The sequence below is a fragment of the Siniperca chuatsi genome, linkage group LG21, assembly GCF_020085105.1.
Source record: "Siniperca chuatsi isolate FFG_IHB_CAS linkage group LG21, ASM2008510v1, whole genome shotgun sequence".
Classification (NCBI taxonomy): domain Eukaryota; kingdom Metazoa; phylum Chordata; class Actinopteri; order Centrarchiformes; family Sinipercidae; genus Siniperca; species Siniperca chuatsi.
Window position 1 is genome coordinate 3,738,455 of NC_058062.1, and position 21,585 is coordinate 3,760,039.

Below are 21,585 nucleotides of genomic sequence, written 5' to 3' on the forward strand. Positions count from 1 at the left end.
TGTTCCATATTCCTAAATTCTTGCCATTATATTTAGCATCCAGTTCACCACAGGAGCATTAGGTTAGTCTGGTCGAATTCATCCTCGGTCAACATTTATTTAGTTGCTTTCACTGTCATAGTTTAGTTTCTTGTCTATTCTTGTCTTTGCTGCTGTTTTTAGAACTGTAATTATTTCACACTTGCTCTGGCGATGTTAAAGCCTGTTTCCCATGCCAATTGAATGGAATTAATAAATGTTTGTAAAATGAAAGGTAATTTGTCCTGTGTTTGATCACTCACTAAACAGGATCTGTATCTGTGGGAACAAGCTCTGTGCATCCCTTCTATAGACAATAAATAAATAAATAATAATAATAATGGTAATATACCTCTCTAGATTAATACAATAAATCAAGGAGTGGGATTTTTTGAGATTTTATTGAAATGAAGGCAACATGAACATACATCAACTACGACAATGCAAACAATTCCTGGTGCTAATCATCATCATTTTGCATCCTTAAAGCCATGTGAAGATTTCTTGCTTTGGCGCCCTCCAGTGGTAGTATTTAAAAAGATTCACCTGTTTTATATGCATTTTCAATTTGTGCATAAAAAAACTGCAGAAAATTTGCAAAAAAGTTTTTACACTTGGCTGAGGTGGAAAAGTTGGTGTATCGATAAGAACAAAGTGCGTTCAAAGTGAATAATGATGACATACATGAAGCATGTGACTTAAACGTCCACTAAAAAAGCGAAAACATCAGATCTGTGTAGAGCGATGAGGAGGATGTAACCTTCCTCACATTAATACATGAAACAAACAGAAATGTCATGTTTTCATCATATTTTCCATCATTTGTCGCCCGACTGGAGCATTATCTCCACCAGCTGTTTATCTCAATGCACAAACTCCTAATATTAACATACTATAAGAGCAGTGGATGGATAAATGCATTCATTTGCATTTCTTTTGCTGATTTTCTGGAAATTTGGTTGCATTTGGATGGAAACTTGACTACTGTGGCAGACAGCAACAGGCTGGTACTGAGATGTGTGCTACTGACATACTCAAAGCCTTTTTATTTTTCTACAAACAAAAACTTAGGCCATCAAAAAAAATTAAAGATGCCATGATGACATACAATTATACACATAATGGCTTTAAATTAAGAAATAAACACATATTCTGCTAAGAGTATGTTGTACACTAGCTCAGCTTCAGAGACACAGCAAACTTTGTCGTCTTCATGTCAGCCAAAGACTACTCCCCACTGTCTTTTGCCTGATAAATGAGGAAAATGAGAGAGACATTAATGGTTATCAGTATTGATAAGATAGAGTATGTTGCGCGAAGCTGACTGACTCACCTTGCCCATGTCACGACTCTTGACTTTCATCTTACTGATCTGGGACTCGGCGATGTCGGCCCGCTCTTCAGCCTCCTCCAGCTCGTGCTGCACCTTCCTCAGCTTAGTCAGATGAGTGTTGGCTTGCTCCTCCTGTCAGACACAAAATAACTGATTAATAAAAAATCTCCAAATGTAACATTAAACAATGTTTAAATCTCAGGGTTGACAGAAGAAGTCACTCACCGCTTCTTCAGCCTGCCTCTTGTACACTTTGACCTTCAGCTGGAATTTGTCCACCAGCTCCTGCAGCCTCAGCATGTTTTTCTTGTCCTCATCAGACTGATGTTCATTAACAGGAAACAAATACTTGACAACTGATGACCACCAGTGGTGGAATGTAACTAAGTACATTTACTCAAGTACAGTAAGTATAAATTCGTAATACTTTATACATCAGCTCCACTACATCTCAGAGGTAAATATTGTAGTTTTTACTCCACTACATTTGTCTTTACTTACTTTTCATATTACAGTTTTTGATTCCCTTCCTGTCCAGTGAAAACCATGTACCTCCAAATGTGGTGATTTTGAATTTTTATGGTAAACTAAAAGGATGAAGTGTTCCTTTAGAAATTGAGAAAATTCTCCTACTTCTTGAGCTAAATAAACTTTTTTTTGATACTTTAGTACATTTTGCTGATAATACTGATGATACTTATTACCTTTACTTAAGTAAGGTTTTGAATGTGGTGTATTTTCACAGTGTGGTATTGATACTGTTACTTCAGTAAAGGATCTGAATACAAGGTGTGGTATGAGTTTACCTGATAGGTGAGCTCCTTAATCCTGCGCTCCAGTTTGCGAACCCCTTTTACAGCATCTGATCCATGTCTTTGTTCTGCTTCAATCTCATTCTCCAGCTCTCGCACCTGCAAAAGAGCAGTTATATTCTTAAAAGAGATGCAGGAAATGTCAATAGTCTCACCAGCAATATTAGAGCAGTGTTGGCAAATAAATGGTTTACCAATCCATTATTAATCCAGCAGGATTTATTGGTGATTATAGTACAATACGTTACCCTTGCTTCCAGTTTTTGGAGTTGCTTCTTTCCGCCCTTCATGGCCAGGTTCTCTGCCTCGTCGAGACGCTGCTGCAGGTCTTTCACCGTCACCTCCAGGTTCTTCTTCATCCTCTCCAGGTGAGCACTGGTGTCCTGCTCTTTCTTCAGCTCCTCAGCCATCATGGCAGCCTGAAAAATGTAGTAGAATAGGGACTAGAATGCTGTTTGGGCAGGTGAGAATTACAAAGCAAACACACACACACACATACACACTTACATCAGTGATGGCCTTCTTGGCTTTCTCTTCAGCATTCCTGGCTGCTTGAACACTGTCATCCATCTCACACTGAATGTGAGAAAGATCAGCCTCCAACTTCTTCCGACTGTTGAGCAGGCTGGTATTCTGTAAAAAAAAAATATATATATTATATGACAACATAATGCTGAAATACGACCTCAACATACAACAAATGTTGTTTTATATAAGAGCACTATATCAATGCCAAATAAATCGTGATACCTTGGTACAATTACTGTAAGAAAGGCCATGAATTAGTTATTAGAATGGGTCATTTTGAGGCGGCTGTACCAGAGATGATTTATAGTTCTCTTCTTCACTCAGACAATTTGGACACACACACATATCTGGGTGAATGCACCTAGATATGTGGTTTTTTTTAAGGGGAAAAAATGTCATCTGTTCTGGAAATGTAGCTAAATATTTTGTAGTATATTCACCAAAATCAGGCTCTGAATAAATTTAAAGCGAGAAAATAGATTATGTACTTGTGGAATCATCTATTTTACACCTAATAAGCTTTGGGAGTTTGGAGATGCAGCTAGTTTCATTATTATCTAATAGGTGCAGTACATACTGTATGTGATCATGCTTACTAGATTCTTGGGTTTGTTTTCTGGCTTAAACCTGCAATAACTGATTTTTTTTGGCCACTTGGGGGCAGCAGAAACAAGCTGTGAACACAACACTGACACATTATCTTGAAAAAAATGCCTATATACAAATAGTTAATAGTCATGTTTCTGGCCATCTGAATAATGTAAGTTTAAAATTCACTCTTCTTTTAGCTCTTAGCTCTTAGCTTTTAGCTTTTTGGTCTCTACCACCTCCTGAGGGAAACATCTGGCTGTTTAGCCACTAAATGCTCCACTATGTTCACCAGCTAGTCTCTGACTGTGTCTGTCTGCAGTCTGGTGCTGAGCAGGTAGTGTACAGTGAGTTTATCAAAGAAGCTGCCTGGTCCGGCTGAATACAGGTGTAGAGTGGATTAGAGTGCAATGAGAGTGAACCAAAATATATAAGAAGAATTTAATCTTTAATCGAAAGAGGAAGTCTATGAGGCTATTTGAAAGTGAAAACTGATGATAAACTGCAGGTAGATTTGAACCTGTGAGTGAAGCAGCTGCACTCGCTCGCTGGCGTCCAGCAGTTCCTGCTCTGCTAGCTTGCGGCTCCTCTCAGTCTGCTCCAAAGCCGCTCTGATCTCCTCCATTTCAGCCTGCATGAGGTTACTTCTGCGCTCAGTCATGGCAACCTGCTCTTTCATGTCCTCGTTGCTTCTCAGAGCATCGTCGAGGTGAATCTGAACTTCCTGTATGGTAGAATGAAAACAGTGTCTTTCTGCTATGATATGTGTTTAAACATCACTCGGCCTTTACGTGTTCCTGTTTTATGTGTCTCACCTTCAGCTGAACTTGAATGTTCCTCAGTTGTTTCTGGGACTCGGCCGCCTGCCTGTTCGCATGGCTCAGCTGGATCTCCATCTCGTTGAGGTCCCCCTCCATCTTTTTCTTCACTCTCAGGGCGTCGTTCCTGCTGCGGACTTCAGCGTCCAAATTACTTTGCATTGTGTCGATGACTCGTTGGCTGTTTCTCTTCAGCTGTTCGATCTCTTCGTCCTTCTCAGCGATCTTCTTGTCCACCTCAGATTTCACCTGGTTCAGCTCCAGCTGGACTCGCAGGATCTTGGATTCTTCGTGCTCCAGGGAGGCCTGAGTACAGATGTGAAGTGCAGTCATATTAACCAGAGATGTTTAAATCCATCTGATTTAGATTTTTCTTCTACTTACCTCTGCCTCCTCCAGAGCAGTCTGGGCCTCCAACTTCTCCTGTTCAGTCTGTTTCTTAGATTTTTCAAGCTCATGGATGTTTTTTCCCGTCTCTCCCAACTGCTCAGTCAGATCCAATATTTCCTCTGGAAAAGGAAGCATGATATGTTTCTATCATTTCTCTGCAATAAAAACTGGCTGTGTACAGCATTAGATGCAAAGGAGGGCGCTGACATACGTTGCAGGATTTTATTTTCCCGTTTGAGCATCTCCAGTTGTTCCAGGCATTCTTCGAAGGCATTCTTCATCTTGAAGTTCTCAGTGCCCAAACCACGCACCTCTTTTATAGCTGACTCCAGCTCTGCCTGACCTTCCTCATATTTCTGCTTCCACTCAGCCACAACCTACAGGAAGGCATTTTACAGCTGAATATCTAAAACAAACTACTATTACTACTTCGAAAGTTTGACTGCTGGAAATAATCTGGTTAAATGTTTATTTGTGAATTTATTGTTCAACAGAAAAGACTGTCAGTGTTGAAATCAATGTTCCTCTGAATATTATCATGAATTTGATTTGTAGCCCCCAGGTTGTCCTAGGGAACCGGCATATTTTTTACACCTTTATTTAACAGTATGTTTAGGTTTTACAAGAGACAAGACTTCAAGGATTAGGACTAACTGGTTTGTTTGGAGAATGCATATCTGGTTATCTTTCCCACCTCCAATAAAGTGCAACACACAGCAGCTTCCCTAAGCTTTTATATGGGAAACACCCGGCCCCAAATGAGGCCAAATGAAGCCAATTTACAAATAAAATAGTATATTTAATACAATTTTATTTCGGTACAAAAGTGGCTTGTGATCCATGCCGTCGCAAGCTACTAGACAACACCTTTCACTATCAATACTCCTGCCCGGGTGTAAAGTGTACCTTTCAGCACCTTCCTCGCTGCTTCCTGATACTTCCTGTGCAGTTTTATTATATTCTACCATCTCAATTAATCACATTAACATGCATTGACATGACATTTTAGGAAGTCTCGAGATCCAAACCTTATCAAAATTTCTCTGCTTCTTGTCCAATGCAGCAGCAGCAGCATTTGACCTCTCAATATCCATCATTAAGTCCTCCACCTCTCCTTGCAGCCGCTGTTTTGTCTTCTCAAGAGAGGAACACTTGGAGTTGACGGCCTCCACAGCTTCTTCTGCATCCTGTAGACGCAGCGCCAGCTTCTTCCTGCGGGAGAACAGATATCATAAGATCTCATGAGAACATATCCTGTTTCGAACTGGTGTGGAGACTTTTCTTACTTTGCCTCCTCGAGCTCTTCGGTGCGTTGAATGGCATCGGTCTCGTATTTGGTTCTCCACTGAGCCACCTCGCTGTTTGCCTTGGACAGGCAGCGGTGCAGCTCAGCTTTGGCCTCCTGTTCCTCCTCGTATTGCTCTCTCAACAGCTCGCAGTCATGTCGAGCTGATTGCAAAACATGAGCCAGGGCATTTTTTGCCTTCAGAGAAATTACAGAACATAAACACTTAGCTACATCTTCAAACCTTAAAACATTTCATTGTGATTGTCTCTTTTGTCAGACTTTACCTTAACCTCCTCCTCATGAAGTCTTTTCAGCTCCTCAATCTGCTGAATAAAAGCTTGCTTTCCCCGAGTTAGCTGTGACATTAAGGTTTCTTTTTCTTCAAGCTGGCGAGACATTTCAGCTGGATGAAAAGTGTAAAAACAAATTAGACTTGCCTCGTCTGTGAGTGTGTGTGACTACTGGCTTGATTGCACAGATATGACGAAACATTCCTCACCATTTTCTGTCTGCAGCCGAGCTTTCTGACTTGAAAGGTCATTTATTAGCCTCTGATGTTCCTCCTCTTTGGTTTTTACCTCATTCAGTTGATCTTCGAGCGAACGGCACATTTTCTCAAAATTAATCTTGAAATTTGGAAAAGAAAACATATACTTATGTCTTTACATGGAACTGAACATACAAATCACAAAGTCTTTGATAACCGACCTTTGCTTTGGCCATGGTTTCCATATTGCTCGCTAAGTCGTCCATCTCCAGCCTTAACTCACTCTTCTCCTTCTCCAGTTTCTGCCTGACCCTCTGGATGTTATCCAGCTGTTCTCCCAGTTCAGCCACACTGTCTGCATGTTTCTTGCGCAGAGCAGCAGACGTGGCCTCGTTCTGCAGCGAACACTCCTCCAGCTCTCTGCGTAGTTTGAGGAACTCGGCTTCCCGCTTCTTGTTCAGCTCAGCCTGAGCAGCGGTGGCTCCTCCGGCCTCCTCCAGCCTCTCACTGATCTCCTCCAGCTCCCTGGACAGATCGGACCTCTGCTTCTCCACTTTGGCTCGAGCCGAGCGCTCAGCCTCGATTTCCTCCTCCAGCTCCTCAATTCGGGCCTGCACATGAGAGATTGCAAAGATGTAATCCTGGAAGGATGCACCTGCAGAAGTAATTTAGTTTTGTAATATCACCTCAAACCCAAGCCAGTGATTGAAATCTTCACCTGGAGCTCTTTTATTTTCTTCTGTAGCTGAGCACCAAGAGCTTGTTCATCTTCTATCTTCGCCTGCAGCTGTGACAACTCAAAGTCTTTCCTGTAAAGTGAAGTGAAGCTTGCTGTTTATTTCAATCCATCGCAAATTCGGAAAATGCATCAGCTACTAAAGTGTGATGCAGTAAGTTACTATTGTACTGATGTTGTTCATTTTGAAGCATACAGACATGCTGCGAAATCTGTTACTTCCAGTGTGCTGGCTCTGTTTTGAATTTACTTTATTGGCATTGTCAAGCAGGACAGGTGAGACCTGATAAACAAAGACATCATCGATAGAGAGTTGTGCTGAAATCGGCCATAATCGGCCCCACTGGGGGGTTCTTTCCAAAAGGCTGAATCATGATACGGTTGAAAAAATCAATTTCACTGAGCAAGTAGAAGCTAATCTGGAAGTAAAGCAGGTCTTAAGAACTCTATACAAGGATGTTCTAAACCACAGTAAATGTCATTTTGTAAAGTTTATAATACTTTACCATACATTTAGATTGTTTTGGGGGTTTTTTTGCTACTTGGGGGCAGCGCGACAAGCTGTAACATTAACATATTATCACATTATAAAGTTGTTATGAAGAACGCGTTAGCAAACACAGAGCATCATTAGCATTCAAGTTGTTTTTCTGGCTGCCTGGTGAATGTAAGTCCAATATTCATTCTCCCTTTAGCTGTTTTGCTCTCCACAAACTCCTGAGAAAAATATCTGGCTCTTTAGCTTCTAAATGTTCCACTTTGTTCACCAGCTAGCCTTTAACTTTGTCTGTCTGCAGTTTGGTTTTGAGCAGGTAGTGTATGGTGAGTTTATCAGAGCTTTTTTATTTAAAATAGCAGCCTGCTCCGGCCAAAAACAGGGTCGATGAGAGCGGTGAGACTGAACCAGAAAACAATAAAATTGCAGGTTGTAAAAACCAAAACAATGAGCTGAAAGGACTAAAACCTTCCACAGAGCTGAGGGCAACTGCAGATTCAGGTTCATCACTACAAGCATCTCCTTTCACATTACACTTAGTAATTTCTTCCATTGTTTTTTTATTTTTTGTCATTTTTGCCTTTATTTGATAGCAGATAATATAGAAGCACACAGGGAACAAGGGGAGAGAGGGGGGAGTATGGCATGTGGTATGCGCCTTTACTGTTTGGCTATCATTGTTGATATAAAATATGATTAGTGCAGCTTTAAAGCTTTGGTATTGGTTCTGTTTTGAACCAAATCTATTGGCATTGTCAAACAGGACACATGCAACCCAAAAAGCTGTGACAAACTGATCAACATTGCCAATATATAGAGAAACCACAGTAGCTGTGCCAAAACAGACCACCATGCAGATGAATAGTTACAATTCATTCATTAAAATATTATGGGTAGCATCTTTTTCACAGAGAACTTACTTTTTTAGCTTTTCATCCAGCTGCTGCTTCTCGTTCTCCAGATCCATTATGGACTCCTGAGCAAGTTTCAGATCCCCCTCCAGCTTTCTCTTGGCTCTCTCCAGATCCATACGGACCTTCTTCTCTTGTTCCAGTGAACCTTCCAGCTAAAATCACACATACTGTAATTACATCCACCTTAACAATAGCAATAGTATATTGTACACTTTCCTGTATATGCAGTAACTCACCTCATCTACCTGCTGCTCTAGTTTGGTTTTGGCTTTGGTCAGAGAGTTTATTTTGTCCTCCTCTGACTGCAGGTCGTCCAGTGTTTGCTGATGAGCCTCCTGCAGGGCTTTCTTCTCCTTTGACAGTTTGGTGATATTTTCATCTTGGCTCAGGATTTCTTCAGTCAGGTTTTTCACCTAAAGTCATTATTAAGAACCAACGTTGGAATTCCTCCGTCAACAAGATGATATAGCAACAGTAAGCGGCATGGTGTACATACCTTGTTTTCTACAGCATGTTTCTCCTTCTCCACTTTGGCTAAGGTGAGCTCTAAGTCGTCGATGTCCCTCTTCAGTTCAGAGCACTCGTCCTCAAGCTTTCTCTTCTTGGCTGTCAGCTCAGCGTTGACCTCCTCCTCATCTTCCAGTCTCTCTGTCACCTCCTTCAGCTTGGCTTCCAGCTGGATCTTGCTTTTGATGAGCCCTTCACATCTCTCCTCTGCATCCTGGAGGTTGTCTGCCTCCTGATATCAAGTTTGTGCACCAGTATTAGAGCTAAACCAATAATAATAATCGTGCTGACTATGTGAACTAACTCTCTCTGTGGTATAACTTACCGTCTGGACATGAAGGAGGAGATCATTCTTCTCTTGTACGATGGACACCATTTTCTCTTCAAGTTCCCTTCGCCGGTTTTCTGATTTGCCCAGATCTTCTTTGAGCTTTGTAAAATCCACCTTCATTTGGGCCATTTCCTTCTCAGCTTCAGCGCTCTTCAGGAGAGGTTTGAGCTTAAAATACAGCTTCATCCACGGCCAGTGTTTTACGTTCATGAAAGAACGGAAGTTATACTGGATAGTGTAGATTGCCTCCCTGTCAAAGTAAAACTTGGATGAGTTTACTCTGCAAGTTTCAGCCTCTGTGGTACTATTGTTTCACTTTCTACACAAAACACACCCATCATGTTGTTCTCAACCACAAATCTGAGAAGCAGTAGAGAAGAGCATCCCAGTCTCTTTCTTTCTCATCCAAATTAAATTCTGTCGTTTTGTTTGTTTATCAAGCGACAGCAAAAGATAAACTGCCAATTAAAATAAGTTTATATATTTTATATAACTAAGAAACATTTTCCAAGACACACCAAAGTGTTTCAGATTTCTGTTATTCTTTCCTTCCAGGCAATAATAAATACGCTGAAGTAAAGTGAAAGGACTGTAAGTATAAACTGGGTGGCAGATTATAATGTAATGAGATGAAGTTTGATTTAAAAAATAGAATAAAAACAAGTCTACAGCCATGCTACCAGCTCTGCACACTGTAGTTAGGTATAGCAATGCTTTGAGCTAAATGCTAACGTCAGCATGCTAATATGATCACAATTACAATGCCAACATGTTGATGTTTAGCAAGTATAATGTATAGCATGTTTAGCATCTTAGTTTAGCATGTCAATGTTTGATAATTGGCACAAAACAAACACATTGGACAAATTGAAAATTTTACTTAAGTTTAGGAAACACTAAAGTTATTGCAAATAATCCTGAAGGGAACATGAATGTCTGAACCAAATTTCATGGCAATCCATCCAAAAGTTGTTGAGACATTTCACTTAAAATCACGAACCACAGTATTGGACAAAGTAAGATTTTGACCTGACGATGGCGCTAATTAGCAAATGTTTGCATGCTTACACGCTACAATAAGATGGTGAGCATCGTAAACATTATACCTACTAAACATCAACATGTTAGCATTGTCATTGTAAGCATGTTAGCAGGCTGACATTAGCATGTAGCTTAAAGCACCACTGTGCCTAAGTAGCCTCACAGAGTCGCTAGCATGGCTGTAGACTCTTAGACTTGTTTTAATATATTGACCTCATATATATATCATATATATATATGACCTCAGTAATTCTGGTTGACGAAGCCTCTTGGATGGACCAAAGATCCAGTCCAGACGCATCTGACTTAGTATTTCTAGATGCCAACATGAAGTTGCAGCTTTAAAGCAGTGAATATTTTTACTTTCTGGCCATCATCTTCTGGTACTCCAGCCGAACGAGGTAGGCACGACACAGAGCCTGAGTGGACGTCACAACCTGGGCTAACCGCTCATCTCTCATTTCCTCCAAAGCGCCCAGCAGACCAGCTTTAAAAAACACCTGAAATTAAAGGCAATTATTTATCTGTACAGCTCATTCAATTCTTAACATCTCTACCATTTAACCAGTGTGCTGTAACAAATAAAAACCTTAGTGTGTCCAAACTTGTACTGTGTGTGATCCACGTCGATTGAGCCCAGCAATTTCTCTGCAGCTTTTTTGTTATCCATAAACTGTCCCTCTGGAACAGCACTGGCATTAAGAATCCTGTATCTGTAGGAGGAATGATATGTCTGAGTATGGGACCAAACACTATTAAATATTTAAATGTAAAGCTTTAATTACCTCTGCTTGAAGTCCCCGTAGAGGATTCTGCTTGGAAATCCTTTCCTACAGATCCGGATGCCCTCCAGCACGCCATTGCAGCGTAGTTGGTGGATAACCAGGTGGTTTTCCATAGCACCTATGATGAAGGCAATAATTAGTTGTATCCACGTCGTTTATAGTGTGTATATATGTGTGTGTGTGTGTGTGTGTGTCATAATGAGAGAATTATCAAAACTACCTGGTGTTTTGGTCTCATTTGGTATCAAGCACCGCACAAAGTGAGGATGAGTGGTTCTCAGATTAGTCATGAGCTTCCCGAGATTCTCCTGTAAGAAAATTTACATGTGAACTTTAATTTGTTTGGGGGTTTTCTTGTTTCAGTTTCTAACATTCAGAAATGTCTACTCAGCATTTTGACAGAAAAGCAACAAGCAAAAATACCAAAAAAATATGTAACATTCAGAGCATGCAAATATGAAACTTTCTGAGTTCTTCCTTACACATGATTTGGAAATGTTTTTTTCTGCATTCAGTTTCAGAGGACGAGATTATGATTTTAGTTAAAGTTTAGTTTTTACTGGCTTTTTCAGCCATTTAACCATGTTGGATGGATTCCCATTAAATGTGTTTCAGACATTTATGTCCCCATCAGCCTTTGTGGCGTGGCAATGTCTGTCGGCCGTTCCACCACTTCGGTCCAGACTAAAATATCTCAAAGACTATTGACTAAGACTAAAAATTTTGGTGATCCATTAATCTAGTGCCATCATCAGGTCAAATTTAAAATTTGGCCAGTATTTCAAAATGCAAAACTAATGATGGTAAACATTATATCTGCTAAACATCAACATGTTAGCATTGTTATTGTGAGCATGTTAGCATATTGACTTTTAGCTTAAAGCACCGCCGTGCCTAAGTACAGCCTCGCCGAGCTGCTATGGCTGTAACTTTTAGTCTTGTTTTATTTATTTTTTTGTTACTATGAAGTAAGTGTTTTAAATGATATGGTTTCAGAAAATGTATTTCTGACCCCACAGTATAATGTGTATTTCCACAAATGGCTTGGGCAACTTCTATTAGCATCTTACCCTAAACAGCGCTGACACCGTTTGGAAAGATGCTCCCTTCTTCTTGGATCCTTTTTTGGTTCCTCCTGCAGCTGCCTCTGCATTAATGCCACATTTATGACTAACATACAGTAACAGTAGTATCTCACTTTGATAGATAATTTTCCTTTTGCATGTATAATATTTCTCCATATGCAGACATAAACAGAAATCATGACTGTACCCGCTATCCTTCTTGCAAACCAACTCTGTCAACTTTATGTATCTCCACAATTATGCAGAACAAATGATAGTAAACGTTAATGATAATATGGTGATAACTACAGATGCTTGGTGGCGAATCATCCGCAACGAAAGGTATATAAAAATATTCAGGAAAACCCACAATGTTTAGACAAATGAACTTACCGTCTGATCCAGAAAAGGTTGCGTACAACATCGCCAGTATTTTTACTGATGACTTCTGGTAAAGCTGCACCACAGACTCACTCAGCGGATCTTTGTTCTTCTCCAGCCAGCCGCTGATGTTGTAGTCCACAGTGCCGGCGTAGTGCATCAGAGTGAAGTGAGCCTCTGGCTTGCCTTTGACTGTTTTGGGCTTCAAGAAGCAGTTGTTCTTTCCAAGGTGTTGGTCATACAGTTTGTTCTTGAAAGAGGTGTCTGTTGATTTTGGGAACATGCACTCCTCCTCAAGGATGGAGAAGATCCCCATTGGCTAGGGGAAAAAACATTATTATTATTATTAATAACATTAGCACAGTTGAAACACTTAATTCCATTTAGGCTAATATTTTAAATTACACGGTACCTTTTCAATGAGCTCAATGCAAGCTGCTAAGTCCATACCAAAGTCAATGAACTCCCACTCAATTCCTTCTTTCTTGTATTCCTCTTGCTCCAATACAAACATGTGGTGGTTGAAAAACTGTTGCAGCTTCTCATTGGTGAAATTAATGCAGAGTTGCTCCATGCTGTTGTACTAAAGACAAATCATAAAAATCATATTTAAATAAACATACATCATTCAGTTGAACCTCTGGGGGAAAAAAAACACAATATATAGACTTTGAACACCCACATCAAAGATTTCGAAGCCAGCGATATCGAGAACACCAATGAAATGTTGTCTGGATTGTTTTGTATCCAGCTGCTGGTTGATTCGTACGACCATCCACAAAAACATCTTCTCATAGACGGATTTTGCGAGGGCACCAATTGAGTTGTACACCTGGAATGAGGCAAAGTTAGACAGTCCTGTTTCCTCATCAACATACAGGACAGAATATGTACTGTAAGTATGTTATTGAAAGATAACAGCACGGTCAGCTCGTCATGGATAATCTTCTGCAATAGATTATTATATACAGTAGTAGTCTTGATAGTGGTCTTACCTGCTGCACATTTTGTCCCTTGGTAACATACTCATTTCCAACCTTTACTCTGGGATAACAGAGGCTTTTGAGCAGATCAGCAGAGTTCAGGCCCATCAGATATGCTGCTTTATCAGCTTCTGCAAAAACAAAACAAAACAACAAAACAGGATGTGTTTTGGATGTATTTTTTTCTCATTGTGTCTGCTTCCTTTAATTGCAATGACAGTATTAATTTGGATGGATGATCCTCACCCTCAGTGCCATCGGGCTCCGCCTGCTCCTCCCGCTGCTTCTGCTTGAACTTCATGTTCCCATAATGCATCACAGCTCCTGTCAGCTTGTAGATGGACACTTTTTCTTCAGCAGTGAAACCCAGAATATCTAAGGCCTCCTGTGTCAGAAAATGGGCAACATCAGAAGTAAAATAACTGAAAAGACAGAACGAGATTTGTGTGCTTTAACCGAGTTGACTCACATCTGTAGCCATTAACTCCTCAGCGTCATTTATGCTTTTGACACTGATTTCTCCTTGACTGATGAAGGCAAAGTCGTAGGGGTTGGTGGTGATGAGAAGCAGATCTGAAGGGAAAGAAATCAAACTAAAATCTCTTTGTGTGAATGTCTGTAAAGTAAAAACAAGAAAAAGAATAATGACAAAGTAAGACAAAAAGGATTAGTCAGGTTACCAATCAGTTCAGGCTTCTTGTTGCAAGTAAGCTGATAAAAAATATGATAACTCCTCTCAGCTGCCAGCTGAAATGTCACTCTTGATTTCTCTAGCAGATCTTTAAGAAAGAAAAGAAAAATGAACTTTATTTTACACCAACATATATTATCAATACTCTATACAAAATGTGTATAAACTTACATGTTTCAATATCTGCAGATGCCAGTTTACCAGTTGTGCCAAAGTGTATTCGAATGAATTTACCCTGTTCAACAAAACAGCAACATCTTACTCTCTGTGTTCAACAAATTCTTGGTAAATCAAATCAAACTGAAGTCCCTCAGGCTGACTCACAAAGCGAGAGGAGTTGTCATTCCTCATAGTCTTGGCATTCCCAAAAGCTTCCAGCAGAGGGTTGGCCTGGATGATTTGATCCTCCAGAGTCCCCTGTCGAAAAGCAAACATGTAAATCTGAACACCCACTCCTCTCTGAAAAACAACAACTGAGTCTACCAGCTGCACAGCCTGTCAAAAGTCGTTGAGCTCACCTTCATTTTACTATTCGTCTCCTTTTTCTTGTCTGCAGACACTGCGATTGTTGCGAAATACTGAATGACACGTTTAGTGTTGACAGTCTTGCCTGCGCCGGATTCTCCACTAAGCAAAAACACATATTTAATTAATATTTTTGACTGTTTCATCCATCAATAGTCTGTCTATATATACAAAGTCTCAGCTGAACTTACGTGATAAGTATAGACTGATTTTCACGATCTGAGGACATAAAAGAAGACACACGATTACATGAAGGTGAAAAAAGAAATGTAATTATTTAGTTGCATTGATTTTGGGCCACTAACATACCGGTGAGCATGAACTGGTAGGCGTTATCAGACAGGGCGAAGATGTGAGGGGGAACCTCCATCCTCTTCTTCCCTCTGTAGGCCCGGACCACCTCTGGGTTGTAGACCGGCAGCCATTTGTAGGGGTTCACAGTCACACAGAACAGCCCAGAGTAGGTCTGCATGGAAAAAGAAAAGCTATACATTTTTAGCCATGCTAGCAGCTCAGTCGTTGTTTCAGACTGAAGTATCTCAACAACTATTGTAAAGGATTGCTGTAAAATGTGCTGACACACATGTTCCCCAGAGGATGAATCCTACTGACATAGTTTGTGATCCCCTGACTTTTCATCTAGCCCCATCATCAGTTCAAATACCTGCAAAACTAATGACATTCCACCTCAGCTGTACTTTGTGTTTAGTGCTAACTAGCAAATGTTAGCATGCTACCCGAAATAAACTATGCAAGGACACTTTGGGAGAGTATCATCGTTTGGTCCATGAATTCCGCCTGGATAGTGTCTTTCAGGCTGACTGTGGAGCAGTTTGACCGGTCTGATCGCCGGCTTACGTGATTGGCCACCACAGTGTGACCTCGGGTTGGGTTTCTCCAAAAGTTGATTCTGTTTCAACTTTTCACCCGTGCAGTCCGCACCGCCGCAGCCTAAACGCACTACACCCACTCAAATGAATGGGAGGACTGGCGTTTTTGCCTCAACGTCTGATTTGGTGTGAATACTGCCTTAGTGTTGTAAAACTCACCAGGTGGGGAAATCTTGGATTTTTGTTTTACACAACATCACATAATGAGCCCATGTTGTGATCATAGCAACTGATTAAAATTGACTTTCAATGTAAGGTGAAGACAGGATTTTACAGTTTTCCCTAATCCAAGATGTAATTTTGTGAAATTGTGAGAAGGTTATTTACTGAGTGTTATTCTAACTTTGACACAGTAAAAGCATAATGTCTTTGTCCAAGGCCAATTTCTACATTGTATTCTAAATTTTTACCAATATAATTTTTAGCAAGAGAGATTTCTTAAAATAAAGCACAAAGTGAAGAAATCTGTCTCATTTAACCCATTTCATTATGGAACTGCATTGGAAACAAGTGGAATAATCTCACGTCGCCGGCAGTTTTTTCACATATTTTAAAGAATACCAAATGTAAAGCTCTGGCTTCCATATTAATTCCTCTCCCTGTTTTAATCTAGACGATGTCTGTCTGATTGGCATCATATTTGCTGAAAGACTTACGTAGATCATCCATGCTGAGTATCGCTCCTTTAGGTTGAACAACACTGCAGGCTCATGGAGGTGCGTCATCATCACCATGTCCTCAATTTTATCAAACTTGGGGGGGTTCATGGGAAACACTTGGTCCTCCCTGACAGCTAAAGTCTGGAAAACAGAACCATGCATGTCTGTCGTTCAAAAGTAAAACATGAATATGATGCTTAAAGTTTAAAACACTGTCAGAAAGTAGACAAAGGTTAGACAAATGTTGGTTTCCAAAGACCACCAAAACTGGATATTCACTGTCTTCATAAACTTTAAAAACATAATGTGAACTCTTACTACTCTCGTGGAAAGTGAAGCAGCATTTGGAGCTCCAGGGGAGAGTAAATGTCTCTGCTGAAAGCCAGACTAATAAAATTCTGCAGATTCTTTATTGCAGGTTTTACAGACCAACACCCTGAAGCTGCGTAAAATCCCTCCACATCACTCATGAATAAAGTCCTGGTCAGATATCCCATATAACAGAAAAATCACATTCACTGTCTGTGTTCAGTGTCTAATAAAAGGTCAATTTATCAGCATAACCCTTCAGTCCACCCACTCTGTCATCCACGGTCTTGACAGTGACTTTGCCGTCCGCCTTGTCCTGGATCTCAGCCTTGACATACAGCTCTTTCTCATCGCTGACAAAGCACGCCGTCTTGCTGTCAAATGGGCGAGACTGAGCCTCCGTCCTCTCCCTCTCAGACTTGCGGAGGTACTGAGCAGCCGGCCCGAAGATTGACATTTCCCCATCTGTGCTCATTTTCTCCTCCTGAATTAAAGACAACAAAAAAAAACACACCATCCGCATCTCTTAAATTATTTTACACTGTAGAAAATGCTCGAAATTGAATCCAGAATCCCAGAATACTCACCCACTTTCTGCACCGGTGTGTTTACCAGGAAGTTCAGGAATATAACTGGAATTAAAGTTAGAAACAGAAGTTTCTGAAAAGATGCAAACACAGAGAGAATAAACCTGCACAGTAGGTGTTATACGCTGAAGGATTGTGGACTTTCTTGATTATGCTGTGATAACAAATATAACCAGTTGCACTGTCCCTTTTATATCTCACCATTGTCCTTGGTGTGAAGCTTCCTTCCTTTACATGGGCATGCGGTGGTAGAGTTACACAAACCTGTTGCTCATCATGGTTAAGGATGGATCATGGATTAAGCACAAGATGCACTGAGGTTATATATAGAGTACATTGACACCTTAGAATGTCACATTTGAAGAATACTGACTGTATGATAACACAATTTCTGAATTGAGTTGTAAAATTCACAATGAAGAGGAGAATGTGGACATTGTCAAACAACAACAAATAATAATAATATAATAGCACTTGCGGTATCAAAACCAGAGATTACCAAGTGCTTTACAAGGAAAACATGAAAAAAGAAAAACTACAACATATATGTTACATATGTACATCATAAACCAACGTGAGTACACATACAAACGTAAATACACAAAAGCAAGGCAAAGCAATTTTATAGAAACCTTCAACAACAAGGCCATTCAAAGTGCTTTACATATGGCATAAAAGGCATTAAGACATGATATAATAAGACACATTTAAATAGGATTTTAAAAGAGTAAAATAAAATAAAAGATTAAAAACAGGATAGCATAGAATAAATCAGAAACTACACTGTGCAATATATGAATAAGTAGCCCCAATTTAATGCAGACACATTTACCCAAATTGCATAAGGTTATAAAAAAAAACTTATGATAAAAACACATTTTCAGAAGTAATTTAAAAGAAGAAAAGCGTTTATGTGGCTGTAATGTAATAAGACAATCCTTTGCTGAAGCACTGATTTAAACAAGTGATTTGGTCGCTTAACGAGCCCCAATACTATTTATTTCTTAAAGCAACAAAACATTTTGAAAATAGGGTAAGAGGTCTGAAGTTTCTATTGTTTGGGATTTTAAAGTAATAAATGATAACAAGAGAAACAATAAAGCAGATTGCTGCACTAGAAACAAGAAAATGACACTTAATTCCACGAAAAAAATCTTAAACAAGCTAATATGGATTGAAAATAACTGAAATAATCACACTTTATTGGCCAAAGTTTTTGTCATGTTATAAGAAAATCAGTTTTTTGCTAAATGCTTTTTTCCCCCATACTTTCCATATTCTTTAGAGTAAATTACATTTTCTTGAATTGTAGCTCTACTTAGCAAATAAACCAACCTCAGTGCTTATTTCCAACCCAAATCCTGCAAATTTAAAAAGATCAACCTGCCTATTAACAGAGCTGACATGAAGCTACAGGTTAGTTATGCCATCTGTAAGATCTCATTCACATTCATACAGAAGTAAGCTGAATATTCCCTTTGATTACCCAACATGTTTTGAGGGTCTTTCGACTGCTATTTTAGTGGCTAAAGCAGACTGAGGTGATTAGTGCCCGGACACGAACAAGCAGACAACCTTTAAAAGTGGATTTGAAGAGGATTGATTATATTCCTTTTAGAGGATTATTGCAGGCAGCTGGTGCGGAAATAAAGGCCATCAAAGCCTGAGTGGGATACAGTTGTTTAACAATGAGACTGTGACAGCGGTCCAAAGTAAACAGTCCAGTGTGAGAAGTGCATTGTTATTAATGTGTGAGGATGCTCAGTGATCTTCAGCGTTAACCAATCACAGCGCAGAGTGAATACTTCTGTCAGCTGTTTTCTGGCTAACATTTCCAGTGAAGCTTTTGTTGGAGGTTATCTAGTCATGTAAGTGCAATGCCACAGCAAGGTGAGGTAAGGGACAGGATTTTAGTTCAGCCTCTGAGTGGCTTTGCTAGCAGGTTTAGGTTTCACTTTGATATCAGCTGGACAGCAAACATTTCTTCCATCAGAGAGCCTCTTCGAACTCAGTTTATCACCTTGTTTTTCCTTCCTAAAATGCTTATAAAATCATGTCACACCAAGGAACATATAAACCTTTTAAAGTGTTATAGGTTTCTTCAGCAGCACATGAAACTTGATCATGTGTGGATGCTACGAGTAGGATTTTTTTTATTCATTCAGGGAAGGTTTACTTGAAGGTTACAAGAAAGGAGAGGAGAAGTCTGGAAAGTTGAGTCCTGAGTCAGTGAATAATGCAGTTTTTCTAAGGTGGTAAATAAAAAGTGGATGACCCCTAAATTTGTGATTATCATAAGGAAAAACCTCCATTAATATTAAAAGCAAGACTAAGAGTCTACAGCCATGCTAGCGGCTCTGTGAGGCTGTATTTAAGCATGGTGGTGCTTTGAGCTACATGCTAACATCCTCATGCTAACATGCCCACAATGACAATGCTAAGATGTTGACGCTAAGCAGGTTTACCATGTTCACCATCTTAGTTTAGCATGCTAACATTTGCTAATTAGCACTAAACACAAGGTACAGCTGTGGCTGATGGGAATGGCATTAGTTTTGCAGGTATTTGGTCATAAACCAAAGTGACAAATTAAAAATCTGATCTCATGGTGGCGCTAGATTAAAAATTAAAGGATAACTAAAATTTTTTAAATTAATCCTGAGAGGGACATTAATGTGTGTACTGAATTCAATGGCAATCCATCCAATAGTGATGAAGACATTTCGCTCAAAACCACAAATGTGACCCTCATGGTGGCGCTAGTGGAAAAATCAGAGTCAAAGTCATTAGGATTCATTCAACAAAACTTCATGGTAATCCACCCATTAGTTGCTGTTTCAGGACCAAAGCAGTGGACCAACCGACCAACACTGCCATCCTTAGAGTCATGCTAACTATAGCCAACTACAAAATATAATAAAATTCATGCAGTTGAATCTGATCCTTGATTATTGCTGCATGGTAGGTAATTAACTGCAACACAAAGACCTAAACCCCTCAAAGTATTGTGCACTGCCTTTTCTGTATCAGCCAGTATTGTGTTTTCACATTTTCCTGATACACCAGAGAGGAAAGACCTTTGACCCTCATCAGTCACTATAAATGCTGAATGCTGCACATTCTCCTATTGACATTGCATAGAAAGCAAATAGTCTACAAGGTGCCTGAGGGTGATATATTTCTAATTATAAAACACTACAGTACTGTTATGCAGCAAAATAGAGCAGGCTAACATTAAAATCCTAGCAGACATAATAAAGAAGTCATGTCGAGTTTTCTTTTACATCCAAGAAAAAAAGAGACATCACTCAGAGATCTTTTTTATCAGCATGAGATAAACTCCATCTTGTGTTTGGTTGTTTCCCTCAGCTTGTCTTAAAACAGCTCATTTGTGTCTTGAAGATGTCAAAGCCATTACATTTAGATCTCTTTTTGCTTTGCAGTGAGACATCCAAATGCTTTTGATCAAATATATTTAAATAAATGGATAGTGTGACAAAAATAACCTAGTTTTTCCCTTTTTGTTTTTCTTTTTTTGGCTCTTTTATTTTTAACAAACCTACCTTGTTAGGCGGTGACAGAATGAGGAGGAGAAAATGCACAAGCGAGAAACATGCAGACGATTAATTTATTGGACTGAATTCTGTGTGAAACAAATGTGACTACAAACCATTAAAAAGTGAGTGATAAACTGTATAAACAATAATTCACATACTTATAGCCGCCACTCTGTTGTGACTACAGAATCCCTCACACTCTATTGACTAAGCTGTTAAAAGATTACTCATTTAATGATGACTTTATTTGTTGAGATTTGGTGAATTGTGACCCAAAAGAATCTAAAAACAGTAAAGGTGAAACATTTTGTCTCCTTGGATCTTTGTCTTGGCAGCTGCCTCGGTGCAGCAGCGTCGGCCTGAGGCATGAAGCGGGGATTCAGACCGAAAACAGCCTCATGTTGAAACAGCAGAGGGGGCTGCGTTGGTTGGGGCGTGTTGTTTAAAGTACAGGTGTGACACTTAAATATGATCCAGGAAGTCCAGATTTAAAGGCTTCTCAGATCAAGATTTTACAACTCTGGAAAGTTTCACGGCAGCACCTGTGTTAACTTTCGTCGCAATGATCATGAGGTAAACAGCAAAAATACAGCGTTCACGTTACAAAGTGATCTCCCGGGAATGTGCGCTTGCATGCATGTGATTGGCCAACGCAGCTCCGTGCCGGATGACGTCGGTTCGGCTGTTTTGCTGGACGACTTTGCGTTAAGGCTGCGTTTTTTTCTCGCAGGGCAACTGACGGTCTGAACACGGCCTAAGTGAACTTCGTCCAAAATAATAACCGATAATCAAATAAATACAATAATAAACAAATATATAATAAACAATCAAAAATGTGAATTCTCTTTGGGTTCCTCTCTCTCTATG

At 39.8% G+C, this 21,585-nt stretch overlaps 1 protein-coding gene across 1 annotated transcript; it reads right to left on the reverse strand.

Moving 5' to 3' along the window:
* Positions 1–400: 400 nt before the first annotated feature.
* LOC122869111 (myosin-1B-like) lies at positions 401–17,451 on the reverse strand. The gene is made up of 41 exons (XM_044181753.1): positions 17,363–17,451; positions 17,162–17,206; positions 16,846–17,058; positions 16,263–16,406; positions 15,026–15,182; positions 14,908–14,935; positions 14,710–14,818; positions 14,516–14,608; positions 14,363–14,426; positions 14,181–14,279; positions 13,970–14,073; positions 13,747–13,885; positions 13,513–13,631; positions 13,200–13,349; positions 12,930–13,100; positions 12,530–12,836; positions 12,143–12,219; positions 11,293–11,380; positions 11,073–11,190; positions 10,877–11,000; positions 10,651–10,787; positions 9,241–9,496; positions 8,905–9,147; positions 8,645–8,821; positions 8,415–8,560; positions 6,981–7,071; positions 6,484–6,873; positions 6,275–6,401; positions 6,060–6,178; positions 5,774–5,970; positions 5,516–5,699; positions 4,699–4,864; positions 4,482–4,606; positions 4,095–4,403; positions 3,800–4,003; positions 2,671–2,796; positions 2,412–2,582; positions 2,158–2,262; positions 1,577–1,672; positions 1,352–1,483; positions 401–1,266 (listed from the first exon to the last, which is right to left on the reverse strand). Exons 3-41 carry the CDS (start codon positions 17,047–17,049, stop codon positions 1,246–1,248), a joined length of 5,817 nt encoding a protein of 1,938 aa, XP_044037688.1. The 5' UTR covers positions 17,050–17,058; positions 17,162–17,206; positions 17,363–17,451; the 3' UTR covers positions 401–1,245.
* Between the last annotated feature and the right edge of the window lie 4,134 nt (positions 17,452–21,585).

Coding starts and splice junctions, on each gene's coding strand:
- LOC122869111 (XM_044181753.1), bottom strand. CDS start 17,049: ATGAGCACAGATGGGGAAATGTCAATCTTCGGGCCGGCTGCTCAGTAC. Junction 14,427..14,515: donor ATGACAACTCCTCTCGCTTT/GTGAGTCAGCCT, acceptor TTTGTTGAACAG/GGTAAATTCATTCGAATACA. Junction 2,583..2,670: donor CCAAGAAGGCCATCACTGAT/GTAAGTGTGTAT, acceptor TACATTTTTCAG/GCTGCCATGATGGCTGAGGA.